The sequence below is a fragment of the Cygnus atratus genome, chromosome 15, assembly GCF_013377495.2.
Source record: "Cygnus atratus isolate AKBS03 ecotype Queensland, Australia chromosome 15, CAtr_DNAZoo_HiC_assembly, whole genome shotgun sequence".
Taxonomy (NCBI): Eukaryota; Metazoa; Chordata; class Aves; order Anseriformes; family Anatidae; genus Cygnus; species Cygnus atratus.
In genome coordinates, this window is record NC_066376.1 from 6,147,586 (window position 1) to 6,167,354 (window position 19,769).

At 45.1% G+C, this 19,769-nt stretch overlaps 1 protein-coding gene across 1 annotated transcript; it reads left to right on the top strand.

Moving 5' to 3' along the window:
* The first annotated feature begins 9,982 nt into the window (after positions 1–9,982).
* Positions 9,983–19,369, top strand: LOC118249357 (cytochrome P450 2W1). The gene is made up of 9 exons (XM_035549218.2): positions 9,983–10,165; positions 12,239–12,401; positions 13,676–13,825; positions 13,931–14,088; positions 15,595–15,765; positions 16,948–17,086; positions 17,439–17,623; positions 18,225–18,366; positions 18,874–19,369. The coding sequence occupies exons 1-9, from the start codon at positions 9,983–9,985 to the stop codon at positions 19,059–19,061; spliced, it is 1,479 nt and encodes a 492-aa protein (XP_035405111.1). The 3' UTR covers positions 19,062–19,369.
* Positions 19,370–19,769: the final 400 nt, after the last annotated feature.

Below are 19,769 nucleotides of genomic sequence, written 5' to 3' on the forward strand. Positions count from 1 at the left end.
TGACTTAATTAGCGAAGAAATGAGGAGGAAAATGGTTTGTCGAAGTTAGAAAATGCAGAAGTTAGCTTTTATTTCCAAACAGGATGGATATTTTCCAAACAGGCCGGATTTCCTCTCGTCCTCTTTAGGGCAAGATGAAATGGCCTCAGGCTGCTCCAGGGGAGTTTTAGGGTGGATACTAGGAAAAATTTCTTCACAGAACGGGTTGCGAGGCATTGGATCAGGCTGCCCAGGGACGTGGTTGAGTCACCGTCCCTGCAGGTATTCAAAAGATGTGTAGATGTGGTGTCTAGGGACATGGCGTAGTGCTAGGTTAACGGTTGGACTTGATGATCTTAGAGGTCTTTTCCAACCTAAAGGATTATGTGATTCTATGATATAGCTATTTGGGGTCTGAGTCTGTGATATTGAAATAAAACTCCTTCAAAAACGATCACCTGTGCAGCAATTTGGCATGAAATAACTCTTTGTGCTTTATTATATCATATTTTCTTTTGCACAGCCAAAGCTGCAGACTGCAGAGCACAGTCTGCGTGAGGAAAACCACAGCAAACTTGCCAATTGTTTCCAGAGATTGGTTCAAACTTAGAAAATAATCATTGGTGCTCTCAAATAAAATCAGGGGATTCCTCCTTTGTTTTCTGAATCCCTTTTTATATTACTTCAGCTGTCTTTGGACAAAGAAAGGAAAAAAAAATAACCACAGAGAGATCAGGAGTACATCTTTGACATTGTTTAATAAGAAAATAGTGACTTTTGTTGGATTATTCAGTTAATGTGGAGCAGGCAGTCTCAGTCTTTGTTGGCTTTTTGTGTGTGTGTGTCCCAGTGGAAGATGAAAACATGGCAGGTGAGTGTGGGTTTGTGTTGTTCCCAACACAAGTGGTATAGATGGTTGCTTCTCCAAGAGAAGAATGAAGGGAATGTGACCAATGCAGTCCTTCTGCAAACAGCACAGCTTGTGTGTGCACTTTTCTGCTCCGCCTGTGCTGATGCTCCCCTTTCTGTTAACAGAACGGCGTTTCACTCAGCAGAGTGGATCAGTCAACCTTTATTTGCATCACTGCTCTGGCAGTGGAGCTTGTATACCTTGTAAAACTGCTTTAATAGTCAAATTAAACTTTTGACCTGCTATACAGCTACAAGCCACCGGTATTTGGAGCTCTGCGCAGGAATGCTTCAGAGGATGCTCTGCGGACCCCAGCAGCAGTCCTGGTGTGGGCAGCTGAGCTCAGGTAATGGAGAACACAACCTTGTGCTTCAAACACATTAAACAGGAAGCAAACTTCACTGTAACATTAAACTGTGTGAATGATGATTGAAAATGGCAACTGCAGCATGCATGCCTTGATGCTATAGAAATTGCTGATGCCTGGTTCGTTGTATTTTTTAGAGAGATGAAAGATATTTGCAGTTCAGCCAGTGTCAGGAAGATTATCATCAGTCCTGTGGAACATTTTGCTGCAGAGATTTGAAAATGACAAGGTACCATGTTGTGCTGCTGCAGCCATACAGATTAAAATGCGCTGTAACTTTTCAGTTTGTTTGGTTTTTTTTCATATTTGAAAATGATAAAATAGTTGTCTCAGAGGAAGGAAAACAGATGTCTCAGCTGGCTTATCTAGAAAACACTACCATTTCTCTTAGGCACGACCTTTACCCAGGTCATCTTATCTTTCTTGCAACTCAACTAGATCATTATAATGGGCACCAACTTGACATTCTCTTGAAATGGATTCAAAATCCTGCCCAAGCCATTTTGTGGATAGAAGAATGTAAAATGCCTGTAGTCCTGTTCTGATTGTCCTGTTGCTCAGGCTATAATTCAGGTCATTAGGCTTAGTATATAAAGCCCCTCGTAATCCAAGTCTTAAGAATCTGAAAGGTCACTTGTGGTCCAGTAATCCTGAATAGTAAATGTGAAGAGTGAGTGGTGACTGTTTTGATCCTAAACCACCTCTTAAAATAAATGCTGGTCTCTGCCCCAAAAGCATATGCATGTTATTTCAGAATGGTCCAAGACGCCTTGTAAAGAATAAGCAGCTTGACTGTCAAGCAGTATCTTTGCAGAGCAGCCCAGAAATAGTGTTTGGTAACTGGCAGTGCAGGATGGTGGCATGGAAGGAGCCCTGGGGTAGTTCTGGAGGCCAAAGGGCAAGTGGCAAGCAGGCAGATCTCTGGGACATGGGCATGGACTGATGTGTAATTTACAGGTTGATTCCATGTGGTATTGCGATTAGGGATCCCAGTCCTTCACCTAGCTCCTTAGCATCTCCTCAGAAAGATGACAGAGGGCTAAAGGAATGGACAACTGGGAATGCTTGGCCATTTATGGGACCACTTGTCATGCTCCCCGGCCCTATACCCAACACTCCTTTTCAGCCACATTTTTGTGCTGAGTGTGGTTAGAAGCCTGCTGAAAGGAGGGCTGGGTGACTTGGTTTTCCCTATTTAATAAAGCTTTGCCATTCAATTTATTCAGTATTTGGAGTGAGTTCATCTTCATATTGTATTTATTCAGTGATACTCTGGATATGGTTATTTTTGTGCCCTAAAGGGCCTACTTTTCTATTACGTATTAATATATAACTTCTATTAACAGTAAGGCATGGTGCATGCATAAAGGGGCACTGAATAGCTAGACTGTACTGAAATACCTGTGACCCCTTGGCCTTTCCATATAAAATGATTATTAGTACTTTGTCCTTGCCATGTTTCATCAGAGGATCCTGCCACACAACGCATAGCTGGGGAGGTCTGATCATCCCTTTATTACAGAAGGGAAAAGCGGAGGGAAAGAGATTAAAAGATTTGCCAGCAACACAGAGCAATCAGTGACTGTGCTGAAAATAGAAACCTCACTCCTGGTTTCCATTCCCCAAACCTGGCCTCTAGACAACACCGCTATATTAAAAATGTAAATGCAAATATAGAAAAATATTTCCTTTTTCAAACCTTCCCTGCTAACGTTTTGTCCTTTTGACTCCGTGCTTCTCAGGATAAGCTGGTACCTGGCACTCGGATCAAAGAGTCAGCAACCAGATGGGCTGCGCATACTGAATATAGCCGAGGAAACTGGACAGAACCACCAAAACCTCAGTGACCAAACAGCTCATGGCCAAAGGTGGGAGGAGGCTTAAGTCTATTTTGAGACAGAAAAGTATTCAGTAGCTGCAGGCTACTATTCAAAATACTTTGATTACTGTATTTAAGGAAGACAAAAGTGATGCTGTTGTGATACCCAGTCAATCGGCCTTTGTATTTTAGAAAATATTCTCTCTTACAGTGTACCGCAGATATGAAGCTAGCATTTTAAGAACATGCTGGCATTTTAACTGTTAGGTATTAAATTTGCAGTTGATGAGTAAATCAAACACGACTGAGGTTGGAAATACGTAACCAGAATGGAGAAGTGAACTGAGTTGCACTGAGGAGCTGCACAGCTGTGGGACCTCTTGCTCTTCAACCCAGAGATGCTGGCAATACCATTAATGGTCTCATTCCTTTGGGTTTGTCCCAGCCTTATTTCTGTTCCCATATTGTTCCTCTATGCTGTAAACAGGCATGATGATCAAAAAATAAAAATAGCATGTGGATGCAACCCAACCAAACAGCCAGAGTAAACTTCATGGGAGAAACTGAATTTAGAAATGCAGCACTGAGTCATGCCAAATAGAGTCCATGTTAAATGCTTTTTTAAGAAGCAATTAGAAAACAGTCTCCTTTTAAAGACAGGACAGCTAATCATCTTCTCTGTGTTCATTACGGGGCCACAGTGCTGCAAAGCAGGGCTAAATATTCTGCCAGCATCACTCTTGCACGTCTTTGTATGAGCAGGGTGTGAGATGGAGCTGCACTTGCTGAGAAACTCCCCGCAGAGCTGGTGACAGCAGCACATAATCCACCATTGTGTCCAGCAAAATGGCAAGCACAGCACAGAGGGGTCATCAACATGTCGTCATCTGGGCGTCTCTTGAAGGCTGGGTAGGGGATTGAGGCCCCCTGCAGTGTGTCCCTAATTCCTACTGAGGTTAATGACAAGCCCTTTTATAATCCAAGGGTGAAACTCTGGGATGATGCCAGGGGACAAGAGCTGGCCTCAGTAAAGTTGATGCATCTTCCCTAAGTCGTCTCATCCCAGAGCTCAGCTCCTTCTGAATCTCTTCCCCTCTCTGCTCAGCAGAAGCCCAAGTAAAGGAGATGAGATGAACTTCTAAAGCCTGATGGCAAGCTGATCCTATCCCTGTTCTCTGGAGTTTGGAAGCTCCTTGATCTAACGAGTCTGGGAGCAAGCGCTGCTTCCTGCAGGTCACTCACCTGCTTGGATGGTGGCACGATGGTGACAGGGGAGTGACACCTGCTGGTCCACAGGTCTGGGGAAACAGCCCGGCTTATCCACATATATTTGTTCAACTTTGATTGTGAAATCAGTCGAGAGCTGAGGTAAACACATAGGAATTTCTTCTGGGAATATTTTTGGGATTATGATACGCTCTTCTTTATAAAAGGGAGAATGCTTATGAATACTTCAGTGATTTAGAAGATTGTATTCCACCAACGAGATTTATGTTTGCATAATTATAAAATTGGAATGCATAATGCATACTGTCTATTTCTGGCATTGCTTCCCATCATCTCCTCTTGGAGCTCTAAGACTATTTTAGTGTTTGGGAAAAATCACTGTTCAGAAAAATCTTTCATGTCATCTTCATGTTCATAGGTGTTAGGATGGCAAGAAAAAAGCAGTTCCCATTAGCAAAACTGTTGCCTTCTCCCTTTTTTGCTATCTCAGGAGAGCAAACATTTCACTGATGAAGACTCAACCTGATGAAATTTTCAGTGTTGAGCCAGCAGCTTCGGAAACATGTCCACATTATGTGAGGTTAACAACACTGTGGCCACTGACATTGAATTTTTAGTGGTTCAGGACCATATGCCTGCAACCTAGTAAGACTTTTACTGGCCAGTGGTTGATGGAGAAAAGCTCCAAGGATTTATTGCCTGCTTCCTGAAGAATAGCTCACAAGAGGGAAACAAGGTTGGCCAGCACTGTATCCCACCTTTAAAAGGGACGAGCTCCCTTGCTCCATATTGATAACTGTCTATGCTGCTAACATGGTCAGCTAATACTGCTACCTTTTACCTTAAAATTGCTGATTGGACTAAATATTAATCTGTAACCTAAAGAAGAATATGGTGTCCCTTTGGTAAGTTTAGCACAGTCTTTGGCATGCATCTTGGCCATTCAAGACAGTGACACAGCAAAGCGATATGGTGGCAAACGTTCCCAAACTCCAGTTTGCCAGTCTCTAGCTTGCTCCCAGCGAGGGGCAGGTTTATTTAAAGCAGCTCCAACCCATGTGAAGGTGGGCTTGTTTTGTAGTATGGCCACCGCTGAGGCTATGGGTTGAAAACCACAGGCTGAATTTTAAAACTGCAGGTTTCAGGTGCTCTGTGGGGGATGAAATAACCTACTCATGATAGATTGAGTTGCATCACTACTTGCTGGTGGCAAGTGGCCTGTCACCCTCTTCGGTCTGCCTGCTAGCAATGGCTGCAATTCCAATCTTGCCCCTGCCACTGTCTCATTAAGCTTTTGAACTTTCACAGCTGGATTTTCCCCCCACAAACCAGGCATAAAAGCAGTGCTTTTGCTGGAGCTCACTCTGTGCCGCACTGATGGGTATTGTGCTGCTGCTGGGGAGCAGTGCGCAACACCAGAGTGATAGAGTAGCTGAGAATGCAGCAGAGAAGAGATGCAATGGGGCCTTTACAAAGACAATCTGCACTGCACTGCAGATACTTGTATTCAATTTAAGCACTTCAACCTCCTTGTGACAAGTGCCTGGCTGCCGTTCTGCATACAAGACCTCTCCAAACCCAGGCAGAGCTTGTGCTGCCAAGCCCTGTTATGGGAGACAGCTTTTTACAGGCGGCTCTGACCTCGTGGACAAAGCTTTCATAGGGATCAATGACTTAAAGGCACTTGTTGCACGGTCAACAACATCCTGGCTGTGCAAGGTGCTTCACCACAGCCAGTGTGCTCAGCCAGCCTCTTCAAACCCACTCAAACACTGATTTCAAGGTTGCAGCTTGAATAACCCAGTCTGGAGAGGGCTGACCTTGTTATCACAGAGAGGTCAGCCGCTGGTTGGTGTGTAGCAACAGGGAGCTGTGTAGGTAGATGACTTTGCCCGTGATTTCATGTTTGCTTTGGAACCACCATCGGGGTCCTGCTCTCTCCCCCCCTGGGGTGAGACTGGGTGATGTGGGTGCTGGGGGTGGCTGTTCCCATGGCTCTGGGGATGGCAGCGTGCATTTCCACCAAGTCACAGGCTCAGCTTCGCAGAGCTTTCTGTGCAGGTGAAGGTGGCGCAGCCAGGGCAGGACTGTCCATGGATGCCCTCAGGGAGTAGATCAAGACGGGCAGTGAAGGTCTTTTCTTACAGAGAGAAAAAGGAAGGGGCAAAGCTGAAATCTTGGCAGAAAGAGCAAAAAAAGTATTTATCTTAAATTTGTGCTTGTGCATAATTAAGCGCCTGCTAAAACCCATGACTGAAGCTTCGAGGATTAGTGGCCAGGCAAATGGGATGAGAATGCTAGGGAAGGAGAATTTTAAAAGCGCAGCAAATCCTGCTTCAAGTTGTGTTAAAGTTGGGTCCGCCAGTGGTGCTGGCATCGTGTGGAAGGAGAGCCCAGTGTTATGGTTAAAAGCAGATCCTGAGGCCTCAGAAAGGAGCGAAAGGTCTGTGAGCCTAGCTTGTGCCAGGCTGGTCCCTGGAGCCTGAGCATTTCAGAGCAGTAACGCAGCATCAGCTGGAGCTGCTGGGTGTGCTGGGGAGGGGACGGAGCATTTGCTTCCTCTGCCTGCTTATTTCATTGTATTCCTTTGAAAAATATTACAGAGTCAAGGAAAGGGCAGTCTGGTTTGGGACCAAGGCCTTTTCTCTTAAACAGAAGTTGAATGCTTTACTGCCTGTTGCACACAGCCACCAAATGCGCAGAAGGGACATTAACTGGTGCGTGCTGCACACCCGTGGGAGCAGCTGGGGAAGCGGTAGCCTGGGGCAGGGACTTGGCTGCAGGGTGAGAGCACATGCTAGTGTGCTCTGTGTGTGACTGCTATACCTGCTGGTGATTAACATGATGCTACCCAGAATTACCAGATGTTGCTTTGGGGACAGATTCATGTACCTGCTAAATGTAGTTCTGATACCACTGGAAGATTTTGAAGGCCCTATCTTCTTCTGATTCCTCCAGGTGCAGGGCCTGAGTGGCATGCTGTTCCCAAGGCCCCTTGCTATGCAAAATTACAGTACAGTACACCCAGAAATCGTGATTATCACAGCCCACCTGCCCATGGCTGGCCCCATGGGCTGAGGCAGGCAGGAGAGTTTGGTTTCTGCACTCCAGTCCTCACTGTTCAACTTCTGATTTGGAAGGCCTTGATCTCCAAATGCATACCACATAGGCCAAGGAAGGACTTTCTTTCCCAACAACAAATCCGTGGGTGGTTCAAACCTGGAACACTCTGTGTAAGCGCCTCTTTCTGTAACTTCTCCTCTGACTTGTGACGTGACCCTGCCAGAGCTGGGGAGGTTTGGTTTTTCAAAAGGTTCATTTGCTCCTAGATAAAGATTAATTTTCATTTTAATTTTTAACCTATATCTCTTATGGGAAAGTGTTTTTGCATGCCATTTAAGATGCTGTTATCTTTGCCCAGCTTTACCTCTTCTGTGGGTTGCTTCACCCAGCAGGTAATGAATAACCTTCCCCCTTCCCTCGCTGCACAGGCTGCAGGCAGAGTGCTGACTTTTCCCTGCTGGGTTCTGCGTGGAGATGCAGTCTCGTTGCTTCCTCACTCCCTCTCCAGGAATCACAAAGACATTTTCAGCACCCAGCTGCCACCTCTGCCTCTTGCTTTTGGTAAGCGTTACGGTGTGAGACGACGCAGTTCCTGCACCACTTTCTGCTTACCTCCTGTTGTACGGAGCCCAGAAGACCTTCCAGTGATGACGGTAGCAAAGTTGAGTCAGGCCCATGGGAGCTGCAGCCATAAGGGCTGCATTCACAGCACAACCCCGCTGCTCTCCAGGCCAGCCCGGAGCAGGGCAGCGCGCTGCAGTCCTCGGGTGGTTTGCTCAAAGCCACACAGACAAGTCATTGTCCCAGCGAGGACGTGAAGGCACATATCCAGACTCCCAGTCTCCTGGTCTCACCACAGGAAAACGCTGTTTATAACACGAGTGGGTTTGGGATGAAGTGGTCCAGGGTGTGTGAACCTGCTGGGTCTTGGAGCAACCGCAAAGCATACTGAGGGCTGACGCCGCCTCGTATTGCAGTAGGGAGTAGTGTGAAATCCTTGTGATCTGAAAGGGTTCCAAAAAGAGACATCAAATGTGCTTTTCCTACCTGTGGGACTATTGCATCAGGTGTTAGATTAGGGTAATTTTACAAAAGCAATGTGTGTTTCCTCTAATGAGGAAACCTCTGGCAGGTCTCACTCTGTTAGATGACAGAAACCAGTGGGAACGGCAGATTTGGCACAACACCTTCCACATCCATATTGGTTCGATAACCCAGCTCTCCAAGACGCGTTTTTTTTGTATTCGTTTTCTCCTGTAAAGAAGGTAACACTGTATGGAGAGCAGGAAGAAAGTCACCTCACTGAAATACCCGCTCATAAAAGTTCGAGGCACGAAACTGAATTATAATTTTGGGGTTTCTAGCAGTGAATTAGTTTTTCACCAGCCTCTGATGGGAGAAAAACAAGAGGAGCTCAGCAACTGCATTTTATTGAGCTTTCTATAACACAGCCAGCAGTAGGGAAGAGTAAGAGCTGTAGAAGTGCCTTGTTAGATGTTGTACACAGGACTGGCCAATTGTTCAAGCCTGGTAGCTCAAGTTTATTTCTTTGGAATCACTTGTAGTTGTGGGGACTCTGTGTGCTGGTCGGTGCTGGAAGCCACCAGCAGAGGGATCGATCGGAGAGGTGCTGGGCAAACCCCAGCCCAGCAGCAGCAGCCCAGTGTTCTCCAAGGGAGGCTGGAAAAATGATTGCAAGCCAGTAGCAGAGAAAATGAGCTGAACACTGTGTGCACACAGCCGATCGATCCGATGCAATGGTGGCACATAAGCAGGCTGTAGGGCTACCCCGATGGAGAGGTGTAGCTTTCTGTCTGCAGTCTGTAGGTAGATCTTTAGGACAGCCCAGATTCAAAGTGTCAGTAAATAGGAGCTGCTTGTAGAGATTAGCAACAGAGCTCCAAATCTGCAGAGGCAAGAAGTGTGCCCTGGATTTTTTGCAGGTTTTCACATTGTCCAGTTCTGTTTCCTTTCACTGGGAGAAAATGCTTCACTGCAAGGACACAAGGAGGTGGAAGGAGTTGGAGAAGTCTTACAGCCAGCTTCATGCATCGCCTGGAGCAAGTCTCTGCCTGCACAATCTGCTGCTGCTTTGCTGTACCATGGGATGGGCGATGTTTGTGAAGGATTATTTTGGGATCAGCATTTGTAAGGTAAAGAGCTAGAAGATAAAAGGTGAAGATCTGCCTGTGTTCAAGGAAGAGGCTGAATGAGGAGAATGGAAGAGTTTAGATGAAGAGGATGGAAGAGAGGGATGAAGAAGAAATGTAAAGAGGGATTTAATGATCAATGCCTAATAATGAAGCAGATATGGGACTCCCAGGTGCTCGGCAAATTATTGCAGGCAGAAGAATTTAAGCTAGGCTTTGGCGATGAAGCAAACCAGCCATACCCCATGATGTGGGAAGCCTGCGAGCCTGCACCTCCCCAAATTGTGTTTGGACTTTGCCTTTTGCAGACATAAATTCCAAGTTTTGTGGAGATATGGGCGTGGAAGGGAAGATTGTGCAAAGCTCAGAAAAACCCCTGGTATCAGTTACTCTGAATAAATATAATGTGAGCATTCCAATAAACGTATCTCTCGGTAGCTTTTCGGAAAGGCAGGCTCCACCAAAATATGGCTGCCTTCATGCCCATCTTCATCTGTGGGCTGTGCTTGTTGCTTTTATTAACTGCACTCTATGTTTTACAAGGTTTTAAGCAATCAGCTTTAAAATTGCCTCCCGGTCCATTTCCTCTTCCAGTCATTGGCAACCTGCACTTGCTGGACATCAGAAGGCAAGACAAGTCCCTAATGAAGGTAAGAACAAGCATCCTTTGGTTTTGGGGTGTTCAGGGTGTTGGGTGTCAGTAGGTACCTGGTTAAAATTCTCCCTCAGATGACAGTTCTGAGATAATTGTTCAGTGCCAAATGCAGTTAAAAAAAAAGTTTAATAAATTAAATGTAAAAGTTTCAAAATGGCCAAGGAAACTTTTGAATCCCAGCTCTGCAGAGATTGATGTTAAATATGAGCAGTATTTACATGAGGACTACTCACACACTGAAAACTATGAGTGTCCACGTCAGTTAGGACTGATGAACCTCAACTTTGGCATCTTCCTTGTGTTGTGAAATACTTTAAAATACTTGAGTGTCCGTGTGGCCAAGTTGAAAGATGGATGCTTAATTGTAGTTGCCAAAATAGCTCGTATTTCTTGTTCACGATGGCAGTTCTTTGAATGGGAGTTAGGATAGCACAGCCCAAAGAAGAGAAGTAGGAGAAATCATTTGAAACAGTGAATGACTCAGACTTGTGCAAGACAAAGATTTTGTAGGAATCACAGTTGTCTTGCATCTGTCTTCCAGAAAAAAAAAAAAAAGAAAAAAAAGAAAAAAAAAAGAAAATTTCCGTGTGTTTATTCTCTTAGAGCCAAAATACAGCTCAGTGGGCATTCCACGTGTCGGGACCCAGGGTGTGAGTATCCTGCTCCTTACACCAAGCCTGTTAGCATCAGTTTGTCAGCAGCCCTCCGGAGTGCTAAGCACTGTGTAGGTAAGAGGGATTGGCTTTCCCTATCTCTCTCCAGTCACCGTGACATGTGAGGAGCCTCCAAAATGCCTATGGAGATGCATCTTCATCCCTGTTCCCATCCCACCAGCCAGCCCCCAGTGTGCTCGGCATCCAGGGCTTGGGAGCTGGGAAGCACGTTTGTCACACCGATGCCTTTTTTCCCCCATTAGATTATAGCATCAAAAAAACAACTGAGAAAGACGCCTGCTGCCAAGCAGACCCAGTTACGCCTGCTCTGCCCTGACTTGCATTCATGCTGGAAACTGCGAAGGGGAGAGCACAGTGAGAGGGTTCCTGGGTCTTCAGCAGTGGGCAGGTGGCAGGGATGGTAGTTGCCTAGTAGATTATGCAGCAACCAAAATATTATTTTGAGTGGATGACTGAAATCAGAATCCTCTGAACATATATATATATATTATATATATATATATTATTTTATTTTTTGCATAAAGAAAATGAGTCTGGCTATACTGCTGAAGTGCAGATTAAACTCTGCCTGGGCTACCTGTTGATTTGGTACAGCTGCAGGGGCTGCTAAGTTTTCTCCTCTGGTTTACATTTCCTGAACTGTCCCTTTTGTGGGACACCAGGCTCGATCTCATAACAGCTTTGTGCGGTTTCAATGGCATTGCTCTCAGTCAAGTCTTAAATCCCCGTATGGCCTGGCAGGACCATGTCCTTGAGCTTTACAGCGAGCTGCTGCTGCCCAGATCTCAGATCTCACTGTAAAGCATCGCTGGTGGGTACAGACCTGTCCTGCTGTGCAGTGGCTTGAACACTGTGGTGTAGCAGAAATAGAAAGAAGTGTGTGGGACAGTGGTCATTTTCTAAGATGGGTTGAAAGAACAATGGTTTCTTGTATGTCCATCCGTGGTGAATCATATTGCATACCTCTTTGCATTAATTGTGGCAAAACTTTTATTTAAATTCAGTCATAAATTAGGTCACCTCTGCTCTTCCATCCTCTCGTGGTGGGCTGTGGCATTGCAGCCCACCAGGTCAGACGTTGCCCGGTAGCTGCCTGCAAGATGTCCCTGATGCCTTTGTGCTGCTGTTAGTGTCTGAAGGGTCTTGTTACTTTCTACCTCTTTAACCCCCTGGGCCAAAGCGGGTCCAACCAGCTCAGAAAATGAGTGGGTTTGTGGGTTGAACAGCCCAGTGTTTATTTGCTTTGATTCCTGTTTCACTGAAGTGTCTCAGGGTTCAATCTCTGGCATCTCTTCAGCCCCTCTGACCACAGGAGGAGGAGCAAAGGCAATTCCTTAACCACCACAGCAAAACACACTGCTACCACTGACGGCTTCTATTTCCTCTCCTTGTAGATTTCAGAGAAATACGGGCCAGTGTTCACTGTTCACTTGGGGTTTCGGAAGGCGGTGGTGCTGACTGGCTACGAGGCAGTGAAAGACGCCCTGCTGAACACGGCGGATGTGTTTGCAGACAGACCCGTTATTCCGATCTTCCATCACATCCAACATGGAAATGGTACTGGAGGTTTGAAAAGATAAGGACGTGTTCACTGCTGGTTCATAAATGTGTGGTTTTTTTCAATTGCAACAGTATTTAAGAGTCTAGAGCTGCACGCGTACCTTCAAGGGCTATGTTTGATGGTTTTGGGGGCTGTTGTTTGTCTTCTTCAGAAGAATAGTTGTAGGCATCTTTTTATGTGCCTTATCAGTTTTTTGTTTTTTTTTTCTTTGCTCTTAGCAGCACTTGGGTTCACATTTCAAGGGATTTTTTACAGTGCGGAGGGAAGGAAATTATTTTTCACATGAAGGCCGAGGTCCTTATGCAATCTCTTCTGTGCTGTTACTGGGAGTTCAGACAAAGCCTGGATCATGCATGACTCATGATAAAGACTGCAAGAACTGGCAAGAGTGCAATAGCACGGGCTGTTTGTACCTCAAACAATTACTTCTGTAAACAGATTTTTGGCATGTTTCTGAATTGCATGCTAAAAAGTAATACATTGCCCAAGACTAGACATTGAAAAACAATGAAGGGAATAATCCAGGGCTGAAAGGAAAAGATCTGATGACCTAATATGTATATAATGCATACGGCGTGTGGGTTTTTTTTTTATCTTGTTTTTAAGAGTGAGGCCCAGGGTGAGGAAGGGCACGCTATGCTGCTTTCCCAGCCCGTGCATGAAGATGTAGACTATGTTCAGCCTCCAAAGCCCACCTGGGAAGGGAGGACTTCTGAATTGTACCCAAACTGTCTCTGTCATAAAGGTCTCTGTCAAATACAAGTTTTTTTGGCTGATTACCTAACACCAGCTGAGGGATATTTCCTGGCTGTAAGCAGTGGTGCCTCCCTGACACCCCTCCTTATCCCCCTGCACAGAAGAAAGTTCATCCTCTAAATGCAAGCTCTTCAGGGAAATCATTTGTCCTGTTCATGACATGGTCAGAGCAGTGTCATCTGCTCCCAGCCTTGCTCTCTGAAACAGCTGCGTTGTTTTTCTGAGGAAAAACAAGTCAGCCTGAGACAATTACCATGCATAGAGCTTTTTGCCATGTATGGCTGCAAGGAGACAAAGCTATAAAGAAGCCAAACCCAGAGATTTGGTGTGAACAGCACCTGACTGCTTAAACGATTGCTTCCTGCCCTACAGAACCTACCTGGGTCTGGCCTTCCCCAAGCACCCCAGTCCTCTCCCAAGCAGGGTCCTCCGGGCTGCAAAATACTTGTGCTTGTGGTGGTTCTGAGAAAATCCCATACCACCTCAGCAAAAGAGCCATGCACTCCCTCCGTAGGTGTGTTCTTCTCTTCTCAAGAGCTCTGGAGGAAGACACGGCGGTTCACCATGGCAGCCATGCGGGACCTTGGCATGGGGAAGCATCTGGCAGAAGAAAGGATCCTTGAGGAGCTTCAATTTCTCATCGGACTGATCAAATCCTTCAAAGGTGAGCTGGGGGCGTGTTGGTTGTTTTATATTGGCAAAGCCATAGCGGAGACCTCTGGGTTGCTCTGGAAATTCCAAATGCAGTTATGATTTTGTTCATTCCCAGGTGGACCTTTCCGACTTCGGTGTTTGAATACAGCCCCCACCAACATCACCTTTGCTATACTCTTTGGGAGAAGGTTTGATTATGAAGACCCAACGTTTGTCACTCTGCTAAGACTCATAGATGAAGTTATGCTCCTTCTTGGGTCTCCGTTCTTGCATGTAAGTCACCCTCTGTGTTGAGAAGCTCCAGTATCTCATTGGAGTTGGTAGCTCAAGGCGATTTACTAATGCTGGATGGTTTTGAAGAAGCCTTAGGGTGGTACTGAAACATAACATTCTTTGTTTGGGGGTTTTCCGCCTTTGTGAAATCCCACTGCGTACGTCCCGCAGAGGAGGTCCAACATCACATGGTAACATTGGGCTGAAACACTGAAGTGACCTTGTCAGAAGAAAGGATGTGCTCACTTCTACAGCTTGAAAGTGCAATAACTGAGGTTTCCAGCCATACTTCTAGTATTTTTGGTCTAAACAAGGCTCAGGCAGAAGAGACTGGAGGGAATCAGGTGCCTCTTGGAGGGCATGGCCAGAATTTATGTCTTTAAAAACACAGCAGTGATAGAAATATCAAAATACTGGCTTTGTGCATGTACCATGAGAAATAGCCGTGCTGTGTGAACATCCCAGAAGTAACGAGTTGCCTTAGGGATGATTTCACGTGTGTTTGGGAGTTACCAGCATTTGGTGTTTTGGCTTCTTGCTACATGAACTAGCAAAGTCGCAAAGTACAGGTTGCCGACTCAATATACAGACCACTCACACCTCCTATTGTGGCATTAAATCAGTTGGGAAGTGAGGGCATGCCTACTAAACAGGACTGCACAAGAAGTGTATTCCAACTAAGGGGCTCTCATCTGCTCCAAGAGCTCTTGTTAATATTAATCCATCACAAGGAGCAGAGTATTAGTTACTCAAGGTAATATTGAAACAGTCATCCAGAAAGCTGTCTGAAAAATTAAAAAAAGGGATGCTGATGAATTTTTACCTGAATAAGAACAATTTACAATAAAGACATGGGCAACATCCCTTTTCTTTTAATCTCTACAGCAGGTTTAGTTTTTGCAGAAAACAGCAAAATTATAACCAGTTAGCACAGGGTAGGGCAAGAGATTTGTGAATTTTATTCTGCAGCCAGTTTATTTCTAACATTAAGAAGTGGCGTAAGTAACCCCCTGCATATAAAATGCAACTGTTTATTGTGCTGTGAAATTTAACGATGCTGAGAAGAGGGTGTAATTGATTTATAATTCATGTGAAAGTTAAAAATGATGATCTAACAGCTTTAAAACACGAGGATTTTGGCTTGCTAAACACCCAAAGTTTTCTTTGCTAAAGTGTAATGCTTTATCTTTTTACTTTATTACCTCCTTAAAAATGTAATTTCATTGTTTCATGAGTTCACTATCACTTTCCCTTAATTGTATTTTTTTAATTCATGTTTATAGGCTATGTCTAGACAAGTCTGATTAGCTCCATTCATTTCTGTAAAGAATTTTTAGTAAGAGGAGACATTTTAAGGCACTAAATTTTTTTAGTTACCAACAAAGAGAAACTCCAATAGTAAGTCATTTGGTTCCTCACTTAAATGATTTCTCCATTATGATACTTAAGTTTTACAGTGTAATTGGGAAATTTATATTTTTCTGTACCTTTTTCCTTTTTTTTTAGCTATTTAATTTCTACCCATTCCTTGGATTTCTCTTCAAACCTCACAAGATTATACTGAAAAAAATAGAAGAGGTGTGTGTGATCTTAAAGAAACACATCAAGGAGAGCAAAAAAAACATTAATGGAAACAACCTGACAAGCTATATTGATGCACTGGTATTCAAACAAAAGGTATTTTAACAATACAATGATTTCTGGTATGGTATCTCTGTGGAGACACTCCGCGTTCCTTGATTAATGAATGTGCTCTGCTAAGATCTACATGAAAATATTTAAATTTTGGATAAACATCCTCCTATTGTAACAGAGATTTTTAGGCCTTGTTTATACTGCATGCAGTGGGAAAAGCAAGAAATAATAAATTAGACAGTGCCGTTAACTAGACCAATGTGTAAGACTTGCTCTTGGGTGTCAACTACAGTTCCTTCCCTGCTGGAGGTAACATGGTTTTTCCAATGTACTCCAGGTAGACGTGTCTCTCTCTACGGGCATGGGAAGACAAAGAATTCCCAGTTGCAGAGACGCACAAGTTCCTTCTGTGCTTGTGCAAACACATCAGGAGCTTCCGCTTAGTGGGTTTACAGGCAGGGATGATAGTGCAGGACTACGGCAAGGATTGTTCGGTCTGTCTTTGCCCTTCCTCTCCAAGCGTTTGTACTTGAGGCAAGAGGGGGAGGGATGGCAGCTCAGGCTTGACCCCTTGAGCAAGTGCCTCAGCTGTAGCATTCAAGAATGGGCAAAGTGCTTCCCGGTGGAAGCACGAAGCAGGAGAGCAGAACTGAAGTGCCAGTGATATCCTGGTGCATCTTGGCACTTGTGATTCACATGCATCACACTGTAAGGTCTCTGAAGACTACGTTACCCATTTGGGTAGTATCTCCTTTAACATCTTCCAGGGACAGTCCCTTCTAGATAATGAGATCTTATATCATGGTGCTCATCATTAAAATAAGAAGAAGTCAAAAAAAAAGTAATGAATAGATGTATCCTAGACTGTTAGCAGAAGTATTTGTGTATACGAAAGGTGAGTCAGCAGTGTTCTTTCTAGATAGGGATGTGTTCTTTGAGTTTTCACTACAAACTTGAAAGCTAGTGGAGGACATTAAGCAGGAAATCTCTAGTCCATAGAGCTGGTGTGCTTGGAAAGAGATGTAAATCCTGACTAGTTCTAGTGACAGGACTGGGAATCAGCAAATTCAGGACTAGAACATGAGTTGTTCTCAACCACCTGGAGGTGGTTCCCAGCTATCTTCCACATCCTGTGATCATATGACTCTGGATTTGAGAGCACCATCCTAGTTCTGTCTTTCCATGCTAACAGCAGTGACTTTTTCTTTTTTTTTTGTGCTACAGGAGAAAAATAAAGATACTCCTTTTCATGATGAAAATGTGTTGGCCTCTGCACTTGACCTGCTCATGGCTGGCACTGAAACAACATCCACAACATTGCAATGGGCTGTTCTGCTAATGATGAAGTACCCTGAGATTCAAAGTAAGACACCTTTATGGTTTTGCTTTTCTTACCTAGGGTATTAAAGTACTCTGCAGTGACTTCATAAATGCTGCTCACCTGTAAAAGTGTTATAGCTGCCCATGTGTGCTAGAGCATCCCAAATCTGAGTACCTGAAACCTGTCCACCTCTGTCCAAGCTTTGCATGCTGCCATTCAGGACCAAAGGCTCTGAGGGTTTGTTCTCATATCTGCTCCCAGGGGCTGGAAAACTTCCTGCCCTGCATCTCTCATCACCCTGGGGTAGTTCAGTCAACAGTCAGTGTGGGCTGGGATTTGGAAGGTGCTTTACCACTGAGGGAAACTCACTTCATGCCTTCCCTTTGCCCTGCAGAAAAGGTGCACGCAGAGATTGAGCGAGTCCTTGGCCCTGGCTGCTTGCCTACCTTTGAGGACCGGAAAAAAATGCCCTTCACCACCGCGGTCATTCACGAAGTGCAGAGATTTGTCACCCTCCTGCCACACGTTCCCCGGTGCACCTCCACTGACACACATTTTAAAGGCTACTTCATACCCAAGGTACTTGCTGCTCTCCTGACGAAGAGCAGGGTGGTTCACATGCACCACACCAGTGACCCACAGGGCAAAATGTCACAAGAAGGAGGGGAGCTTGTGGCACAGGGCTTTCAGTGGGGGAGAGACAGTTTCCTAATCCTCCATCTCCTCAGCATCCGAACTGATGGAAGTGTGACTTCAGGGTTATGCATGCAACTTCCCATTTTCCATTACTCCGTTTGTTTTCTCATTCGGTCTTGATAATCTCGAGTCCGTTCCCTATTCTCTTAACTCTTTCCATTGTCATTCGTGCCCTATAAAGCAGTGCTGCCTTTGGAGTATGGTGGCATTGTCATGTTGCCTAATTGAGGCAAGCAGAGGTCATCTGGCCAGGAAGGAAGCCTGGCTAACGTTGTTCAGTAACAGCACACAACCACTGTTACTTAATCATATACTACTCAGTAATTCCAGTGAACAGGGTATCTCCACTAACTCGTATCATCTGGTCATGCACAAATGTAGAAACTAGTTCTTTGGAATTTTGCTTGCAGAGAGCCCAGAGGGGGAGGTGTGGTTACGTGGCTGGATGGGCAAAGCCCTTAAGCAGAACATGATTGTGCTGCAGGGAACTACAGTGATTCCTCTGCTCACCTCTGTGCTGCTGGATAAAACACAGTGGGAGACTCCAGATGAATTCAACCCAAACCATTTCCTTGATTCAGAAGGTAACTTCGTAAAGAAGAAAGCATTCCTGCCCTTCTCCACAGGTAACAAACGTGTGGTCTTGCACAGGGCTCTGAGCACCCAGTGCTCCACAGCATACAACAGTCAAGAGTCAGGATTGCCTCTAACAAAGTGCCTCTGTTAGGAACAGCACTGATATCACTGGTGGGAATGGTGTAGAAATATCTGCTCTGTGTCTCAATGAGTTGCAAACAGTCCCTCACACTGGGAGGCACACTGTGCCCTTTGGTTCAAAGACACTACTGGGAACTACAGAAGACTCAACACCTTCAAGCAAGAGTTCTACCTTCCCTCTCCCTTGGGAAGGACGGTTTCTAGGTTATCCCAAATCAATTTCTTGCAGGCTCAGAGGGAAACAGCCATGTTCAAATAGATGTAGGAGACCAGTGGTGGTGGCTGCTGAATATCTCCCCATGCTGTTTTGCATTCCTACAGCCTGTTCTGTCCCTCACACTGTTGCTACCAAGCAGGAGGGAAGAGTTGTCTGGGGAGCCACCGCTCTACAGACAACGATGCTTTTGGCATTGCAGGGCGGAGAAACTGCATTGGAGAAAGCCTTGCCACGGTGGAGCTCTTCGTCTTCTTCACTGGCTTGATCCAGAAATTTACTTTTAAGCCTCCACCTGGGGTCAAAGAATCAGAGCTGGACACAACTGCAGAGGCTGGATTCACCATGAGACCCCATCCACAGTGTGCCTGCGCTGTGCTACGCCCATAAGCCCAAGGCTCGGAGCTGAGGAAAATCCTTGTAATTGTTTTGTGCAGAGCCCAAGAGATGCACAAAGGAGAAACCAGATCCCTGTGCAGTACATACAAGTAGTGTCTTCTTACTCAGAGCCTTTCAAGTACTGGCTTAATGCTTAAAATGTTTATTGAACAAATATTTTTCTAAGAAGCAGAGGAGAGCTGGTGGGTAAGGTTACCTGGAAAATACCAGCCAGATACATGGCTGGAAATGACAGAACCGTCACTACTTTACACATTAAATACACAATGTAAGAAAGTTATCCTTGTTCTGAGCTTCTGAGAGAGAATGCTTCTCAACTGTGGGTTATTTCTTCATCTGGAGTGCAACATTAGATACCAGTGTTGTCTCATCCTTGAATCCCTGCTGTTTTCCTATTCCTTGCTGTACATGTGATAAATTAGTCCTCGATACTTGCACTTGTCTGAGGCATGTTCTTCCAACACTTTCCATTCTTCTGGGTTTGAATACCAGATGCAAACCCTGCACTTCTTAGGTTCCCTGTGCTCTGAGGGACCTCATCCCACCCCTTCATCACCGAAGACAATCGGACTCTCATTTACAGCAGCTCGCTTCTTCCTTGATCTGAAATGCTGAGTGGAAGCCAGAAGGATTTGATAGTACTGGAGGGAGGTCCATTGAGTCATTGTCCCACAAAGTGTTTGAGCAGGTTAACCCCTG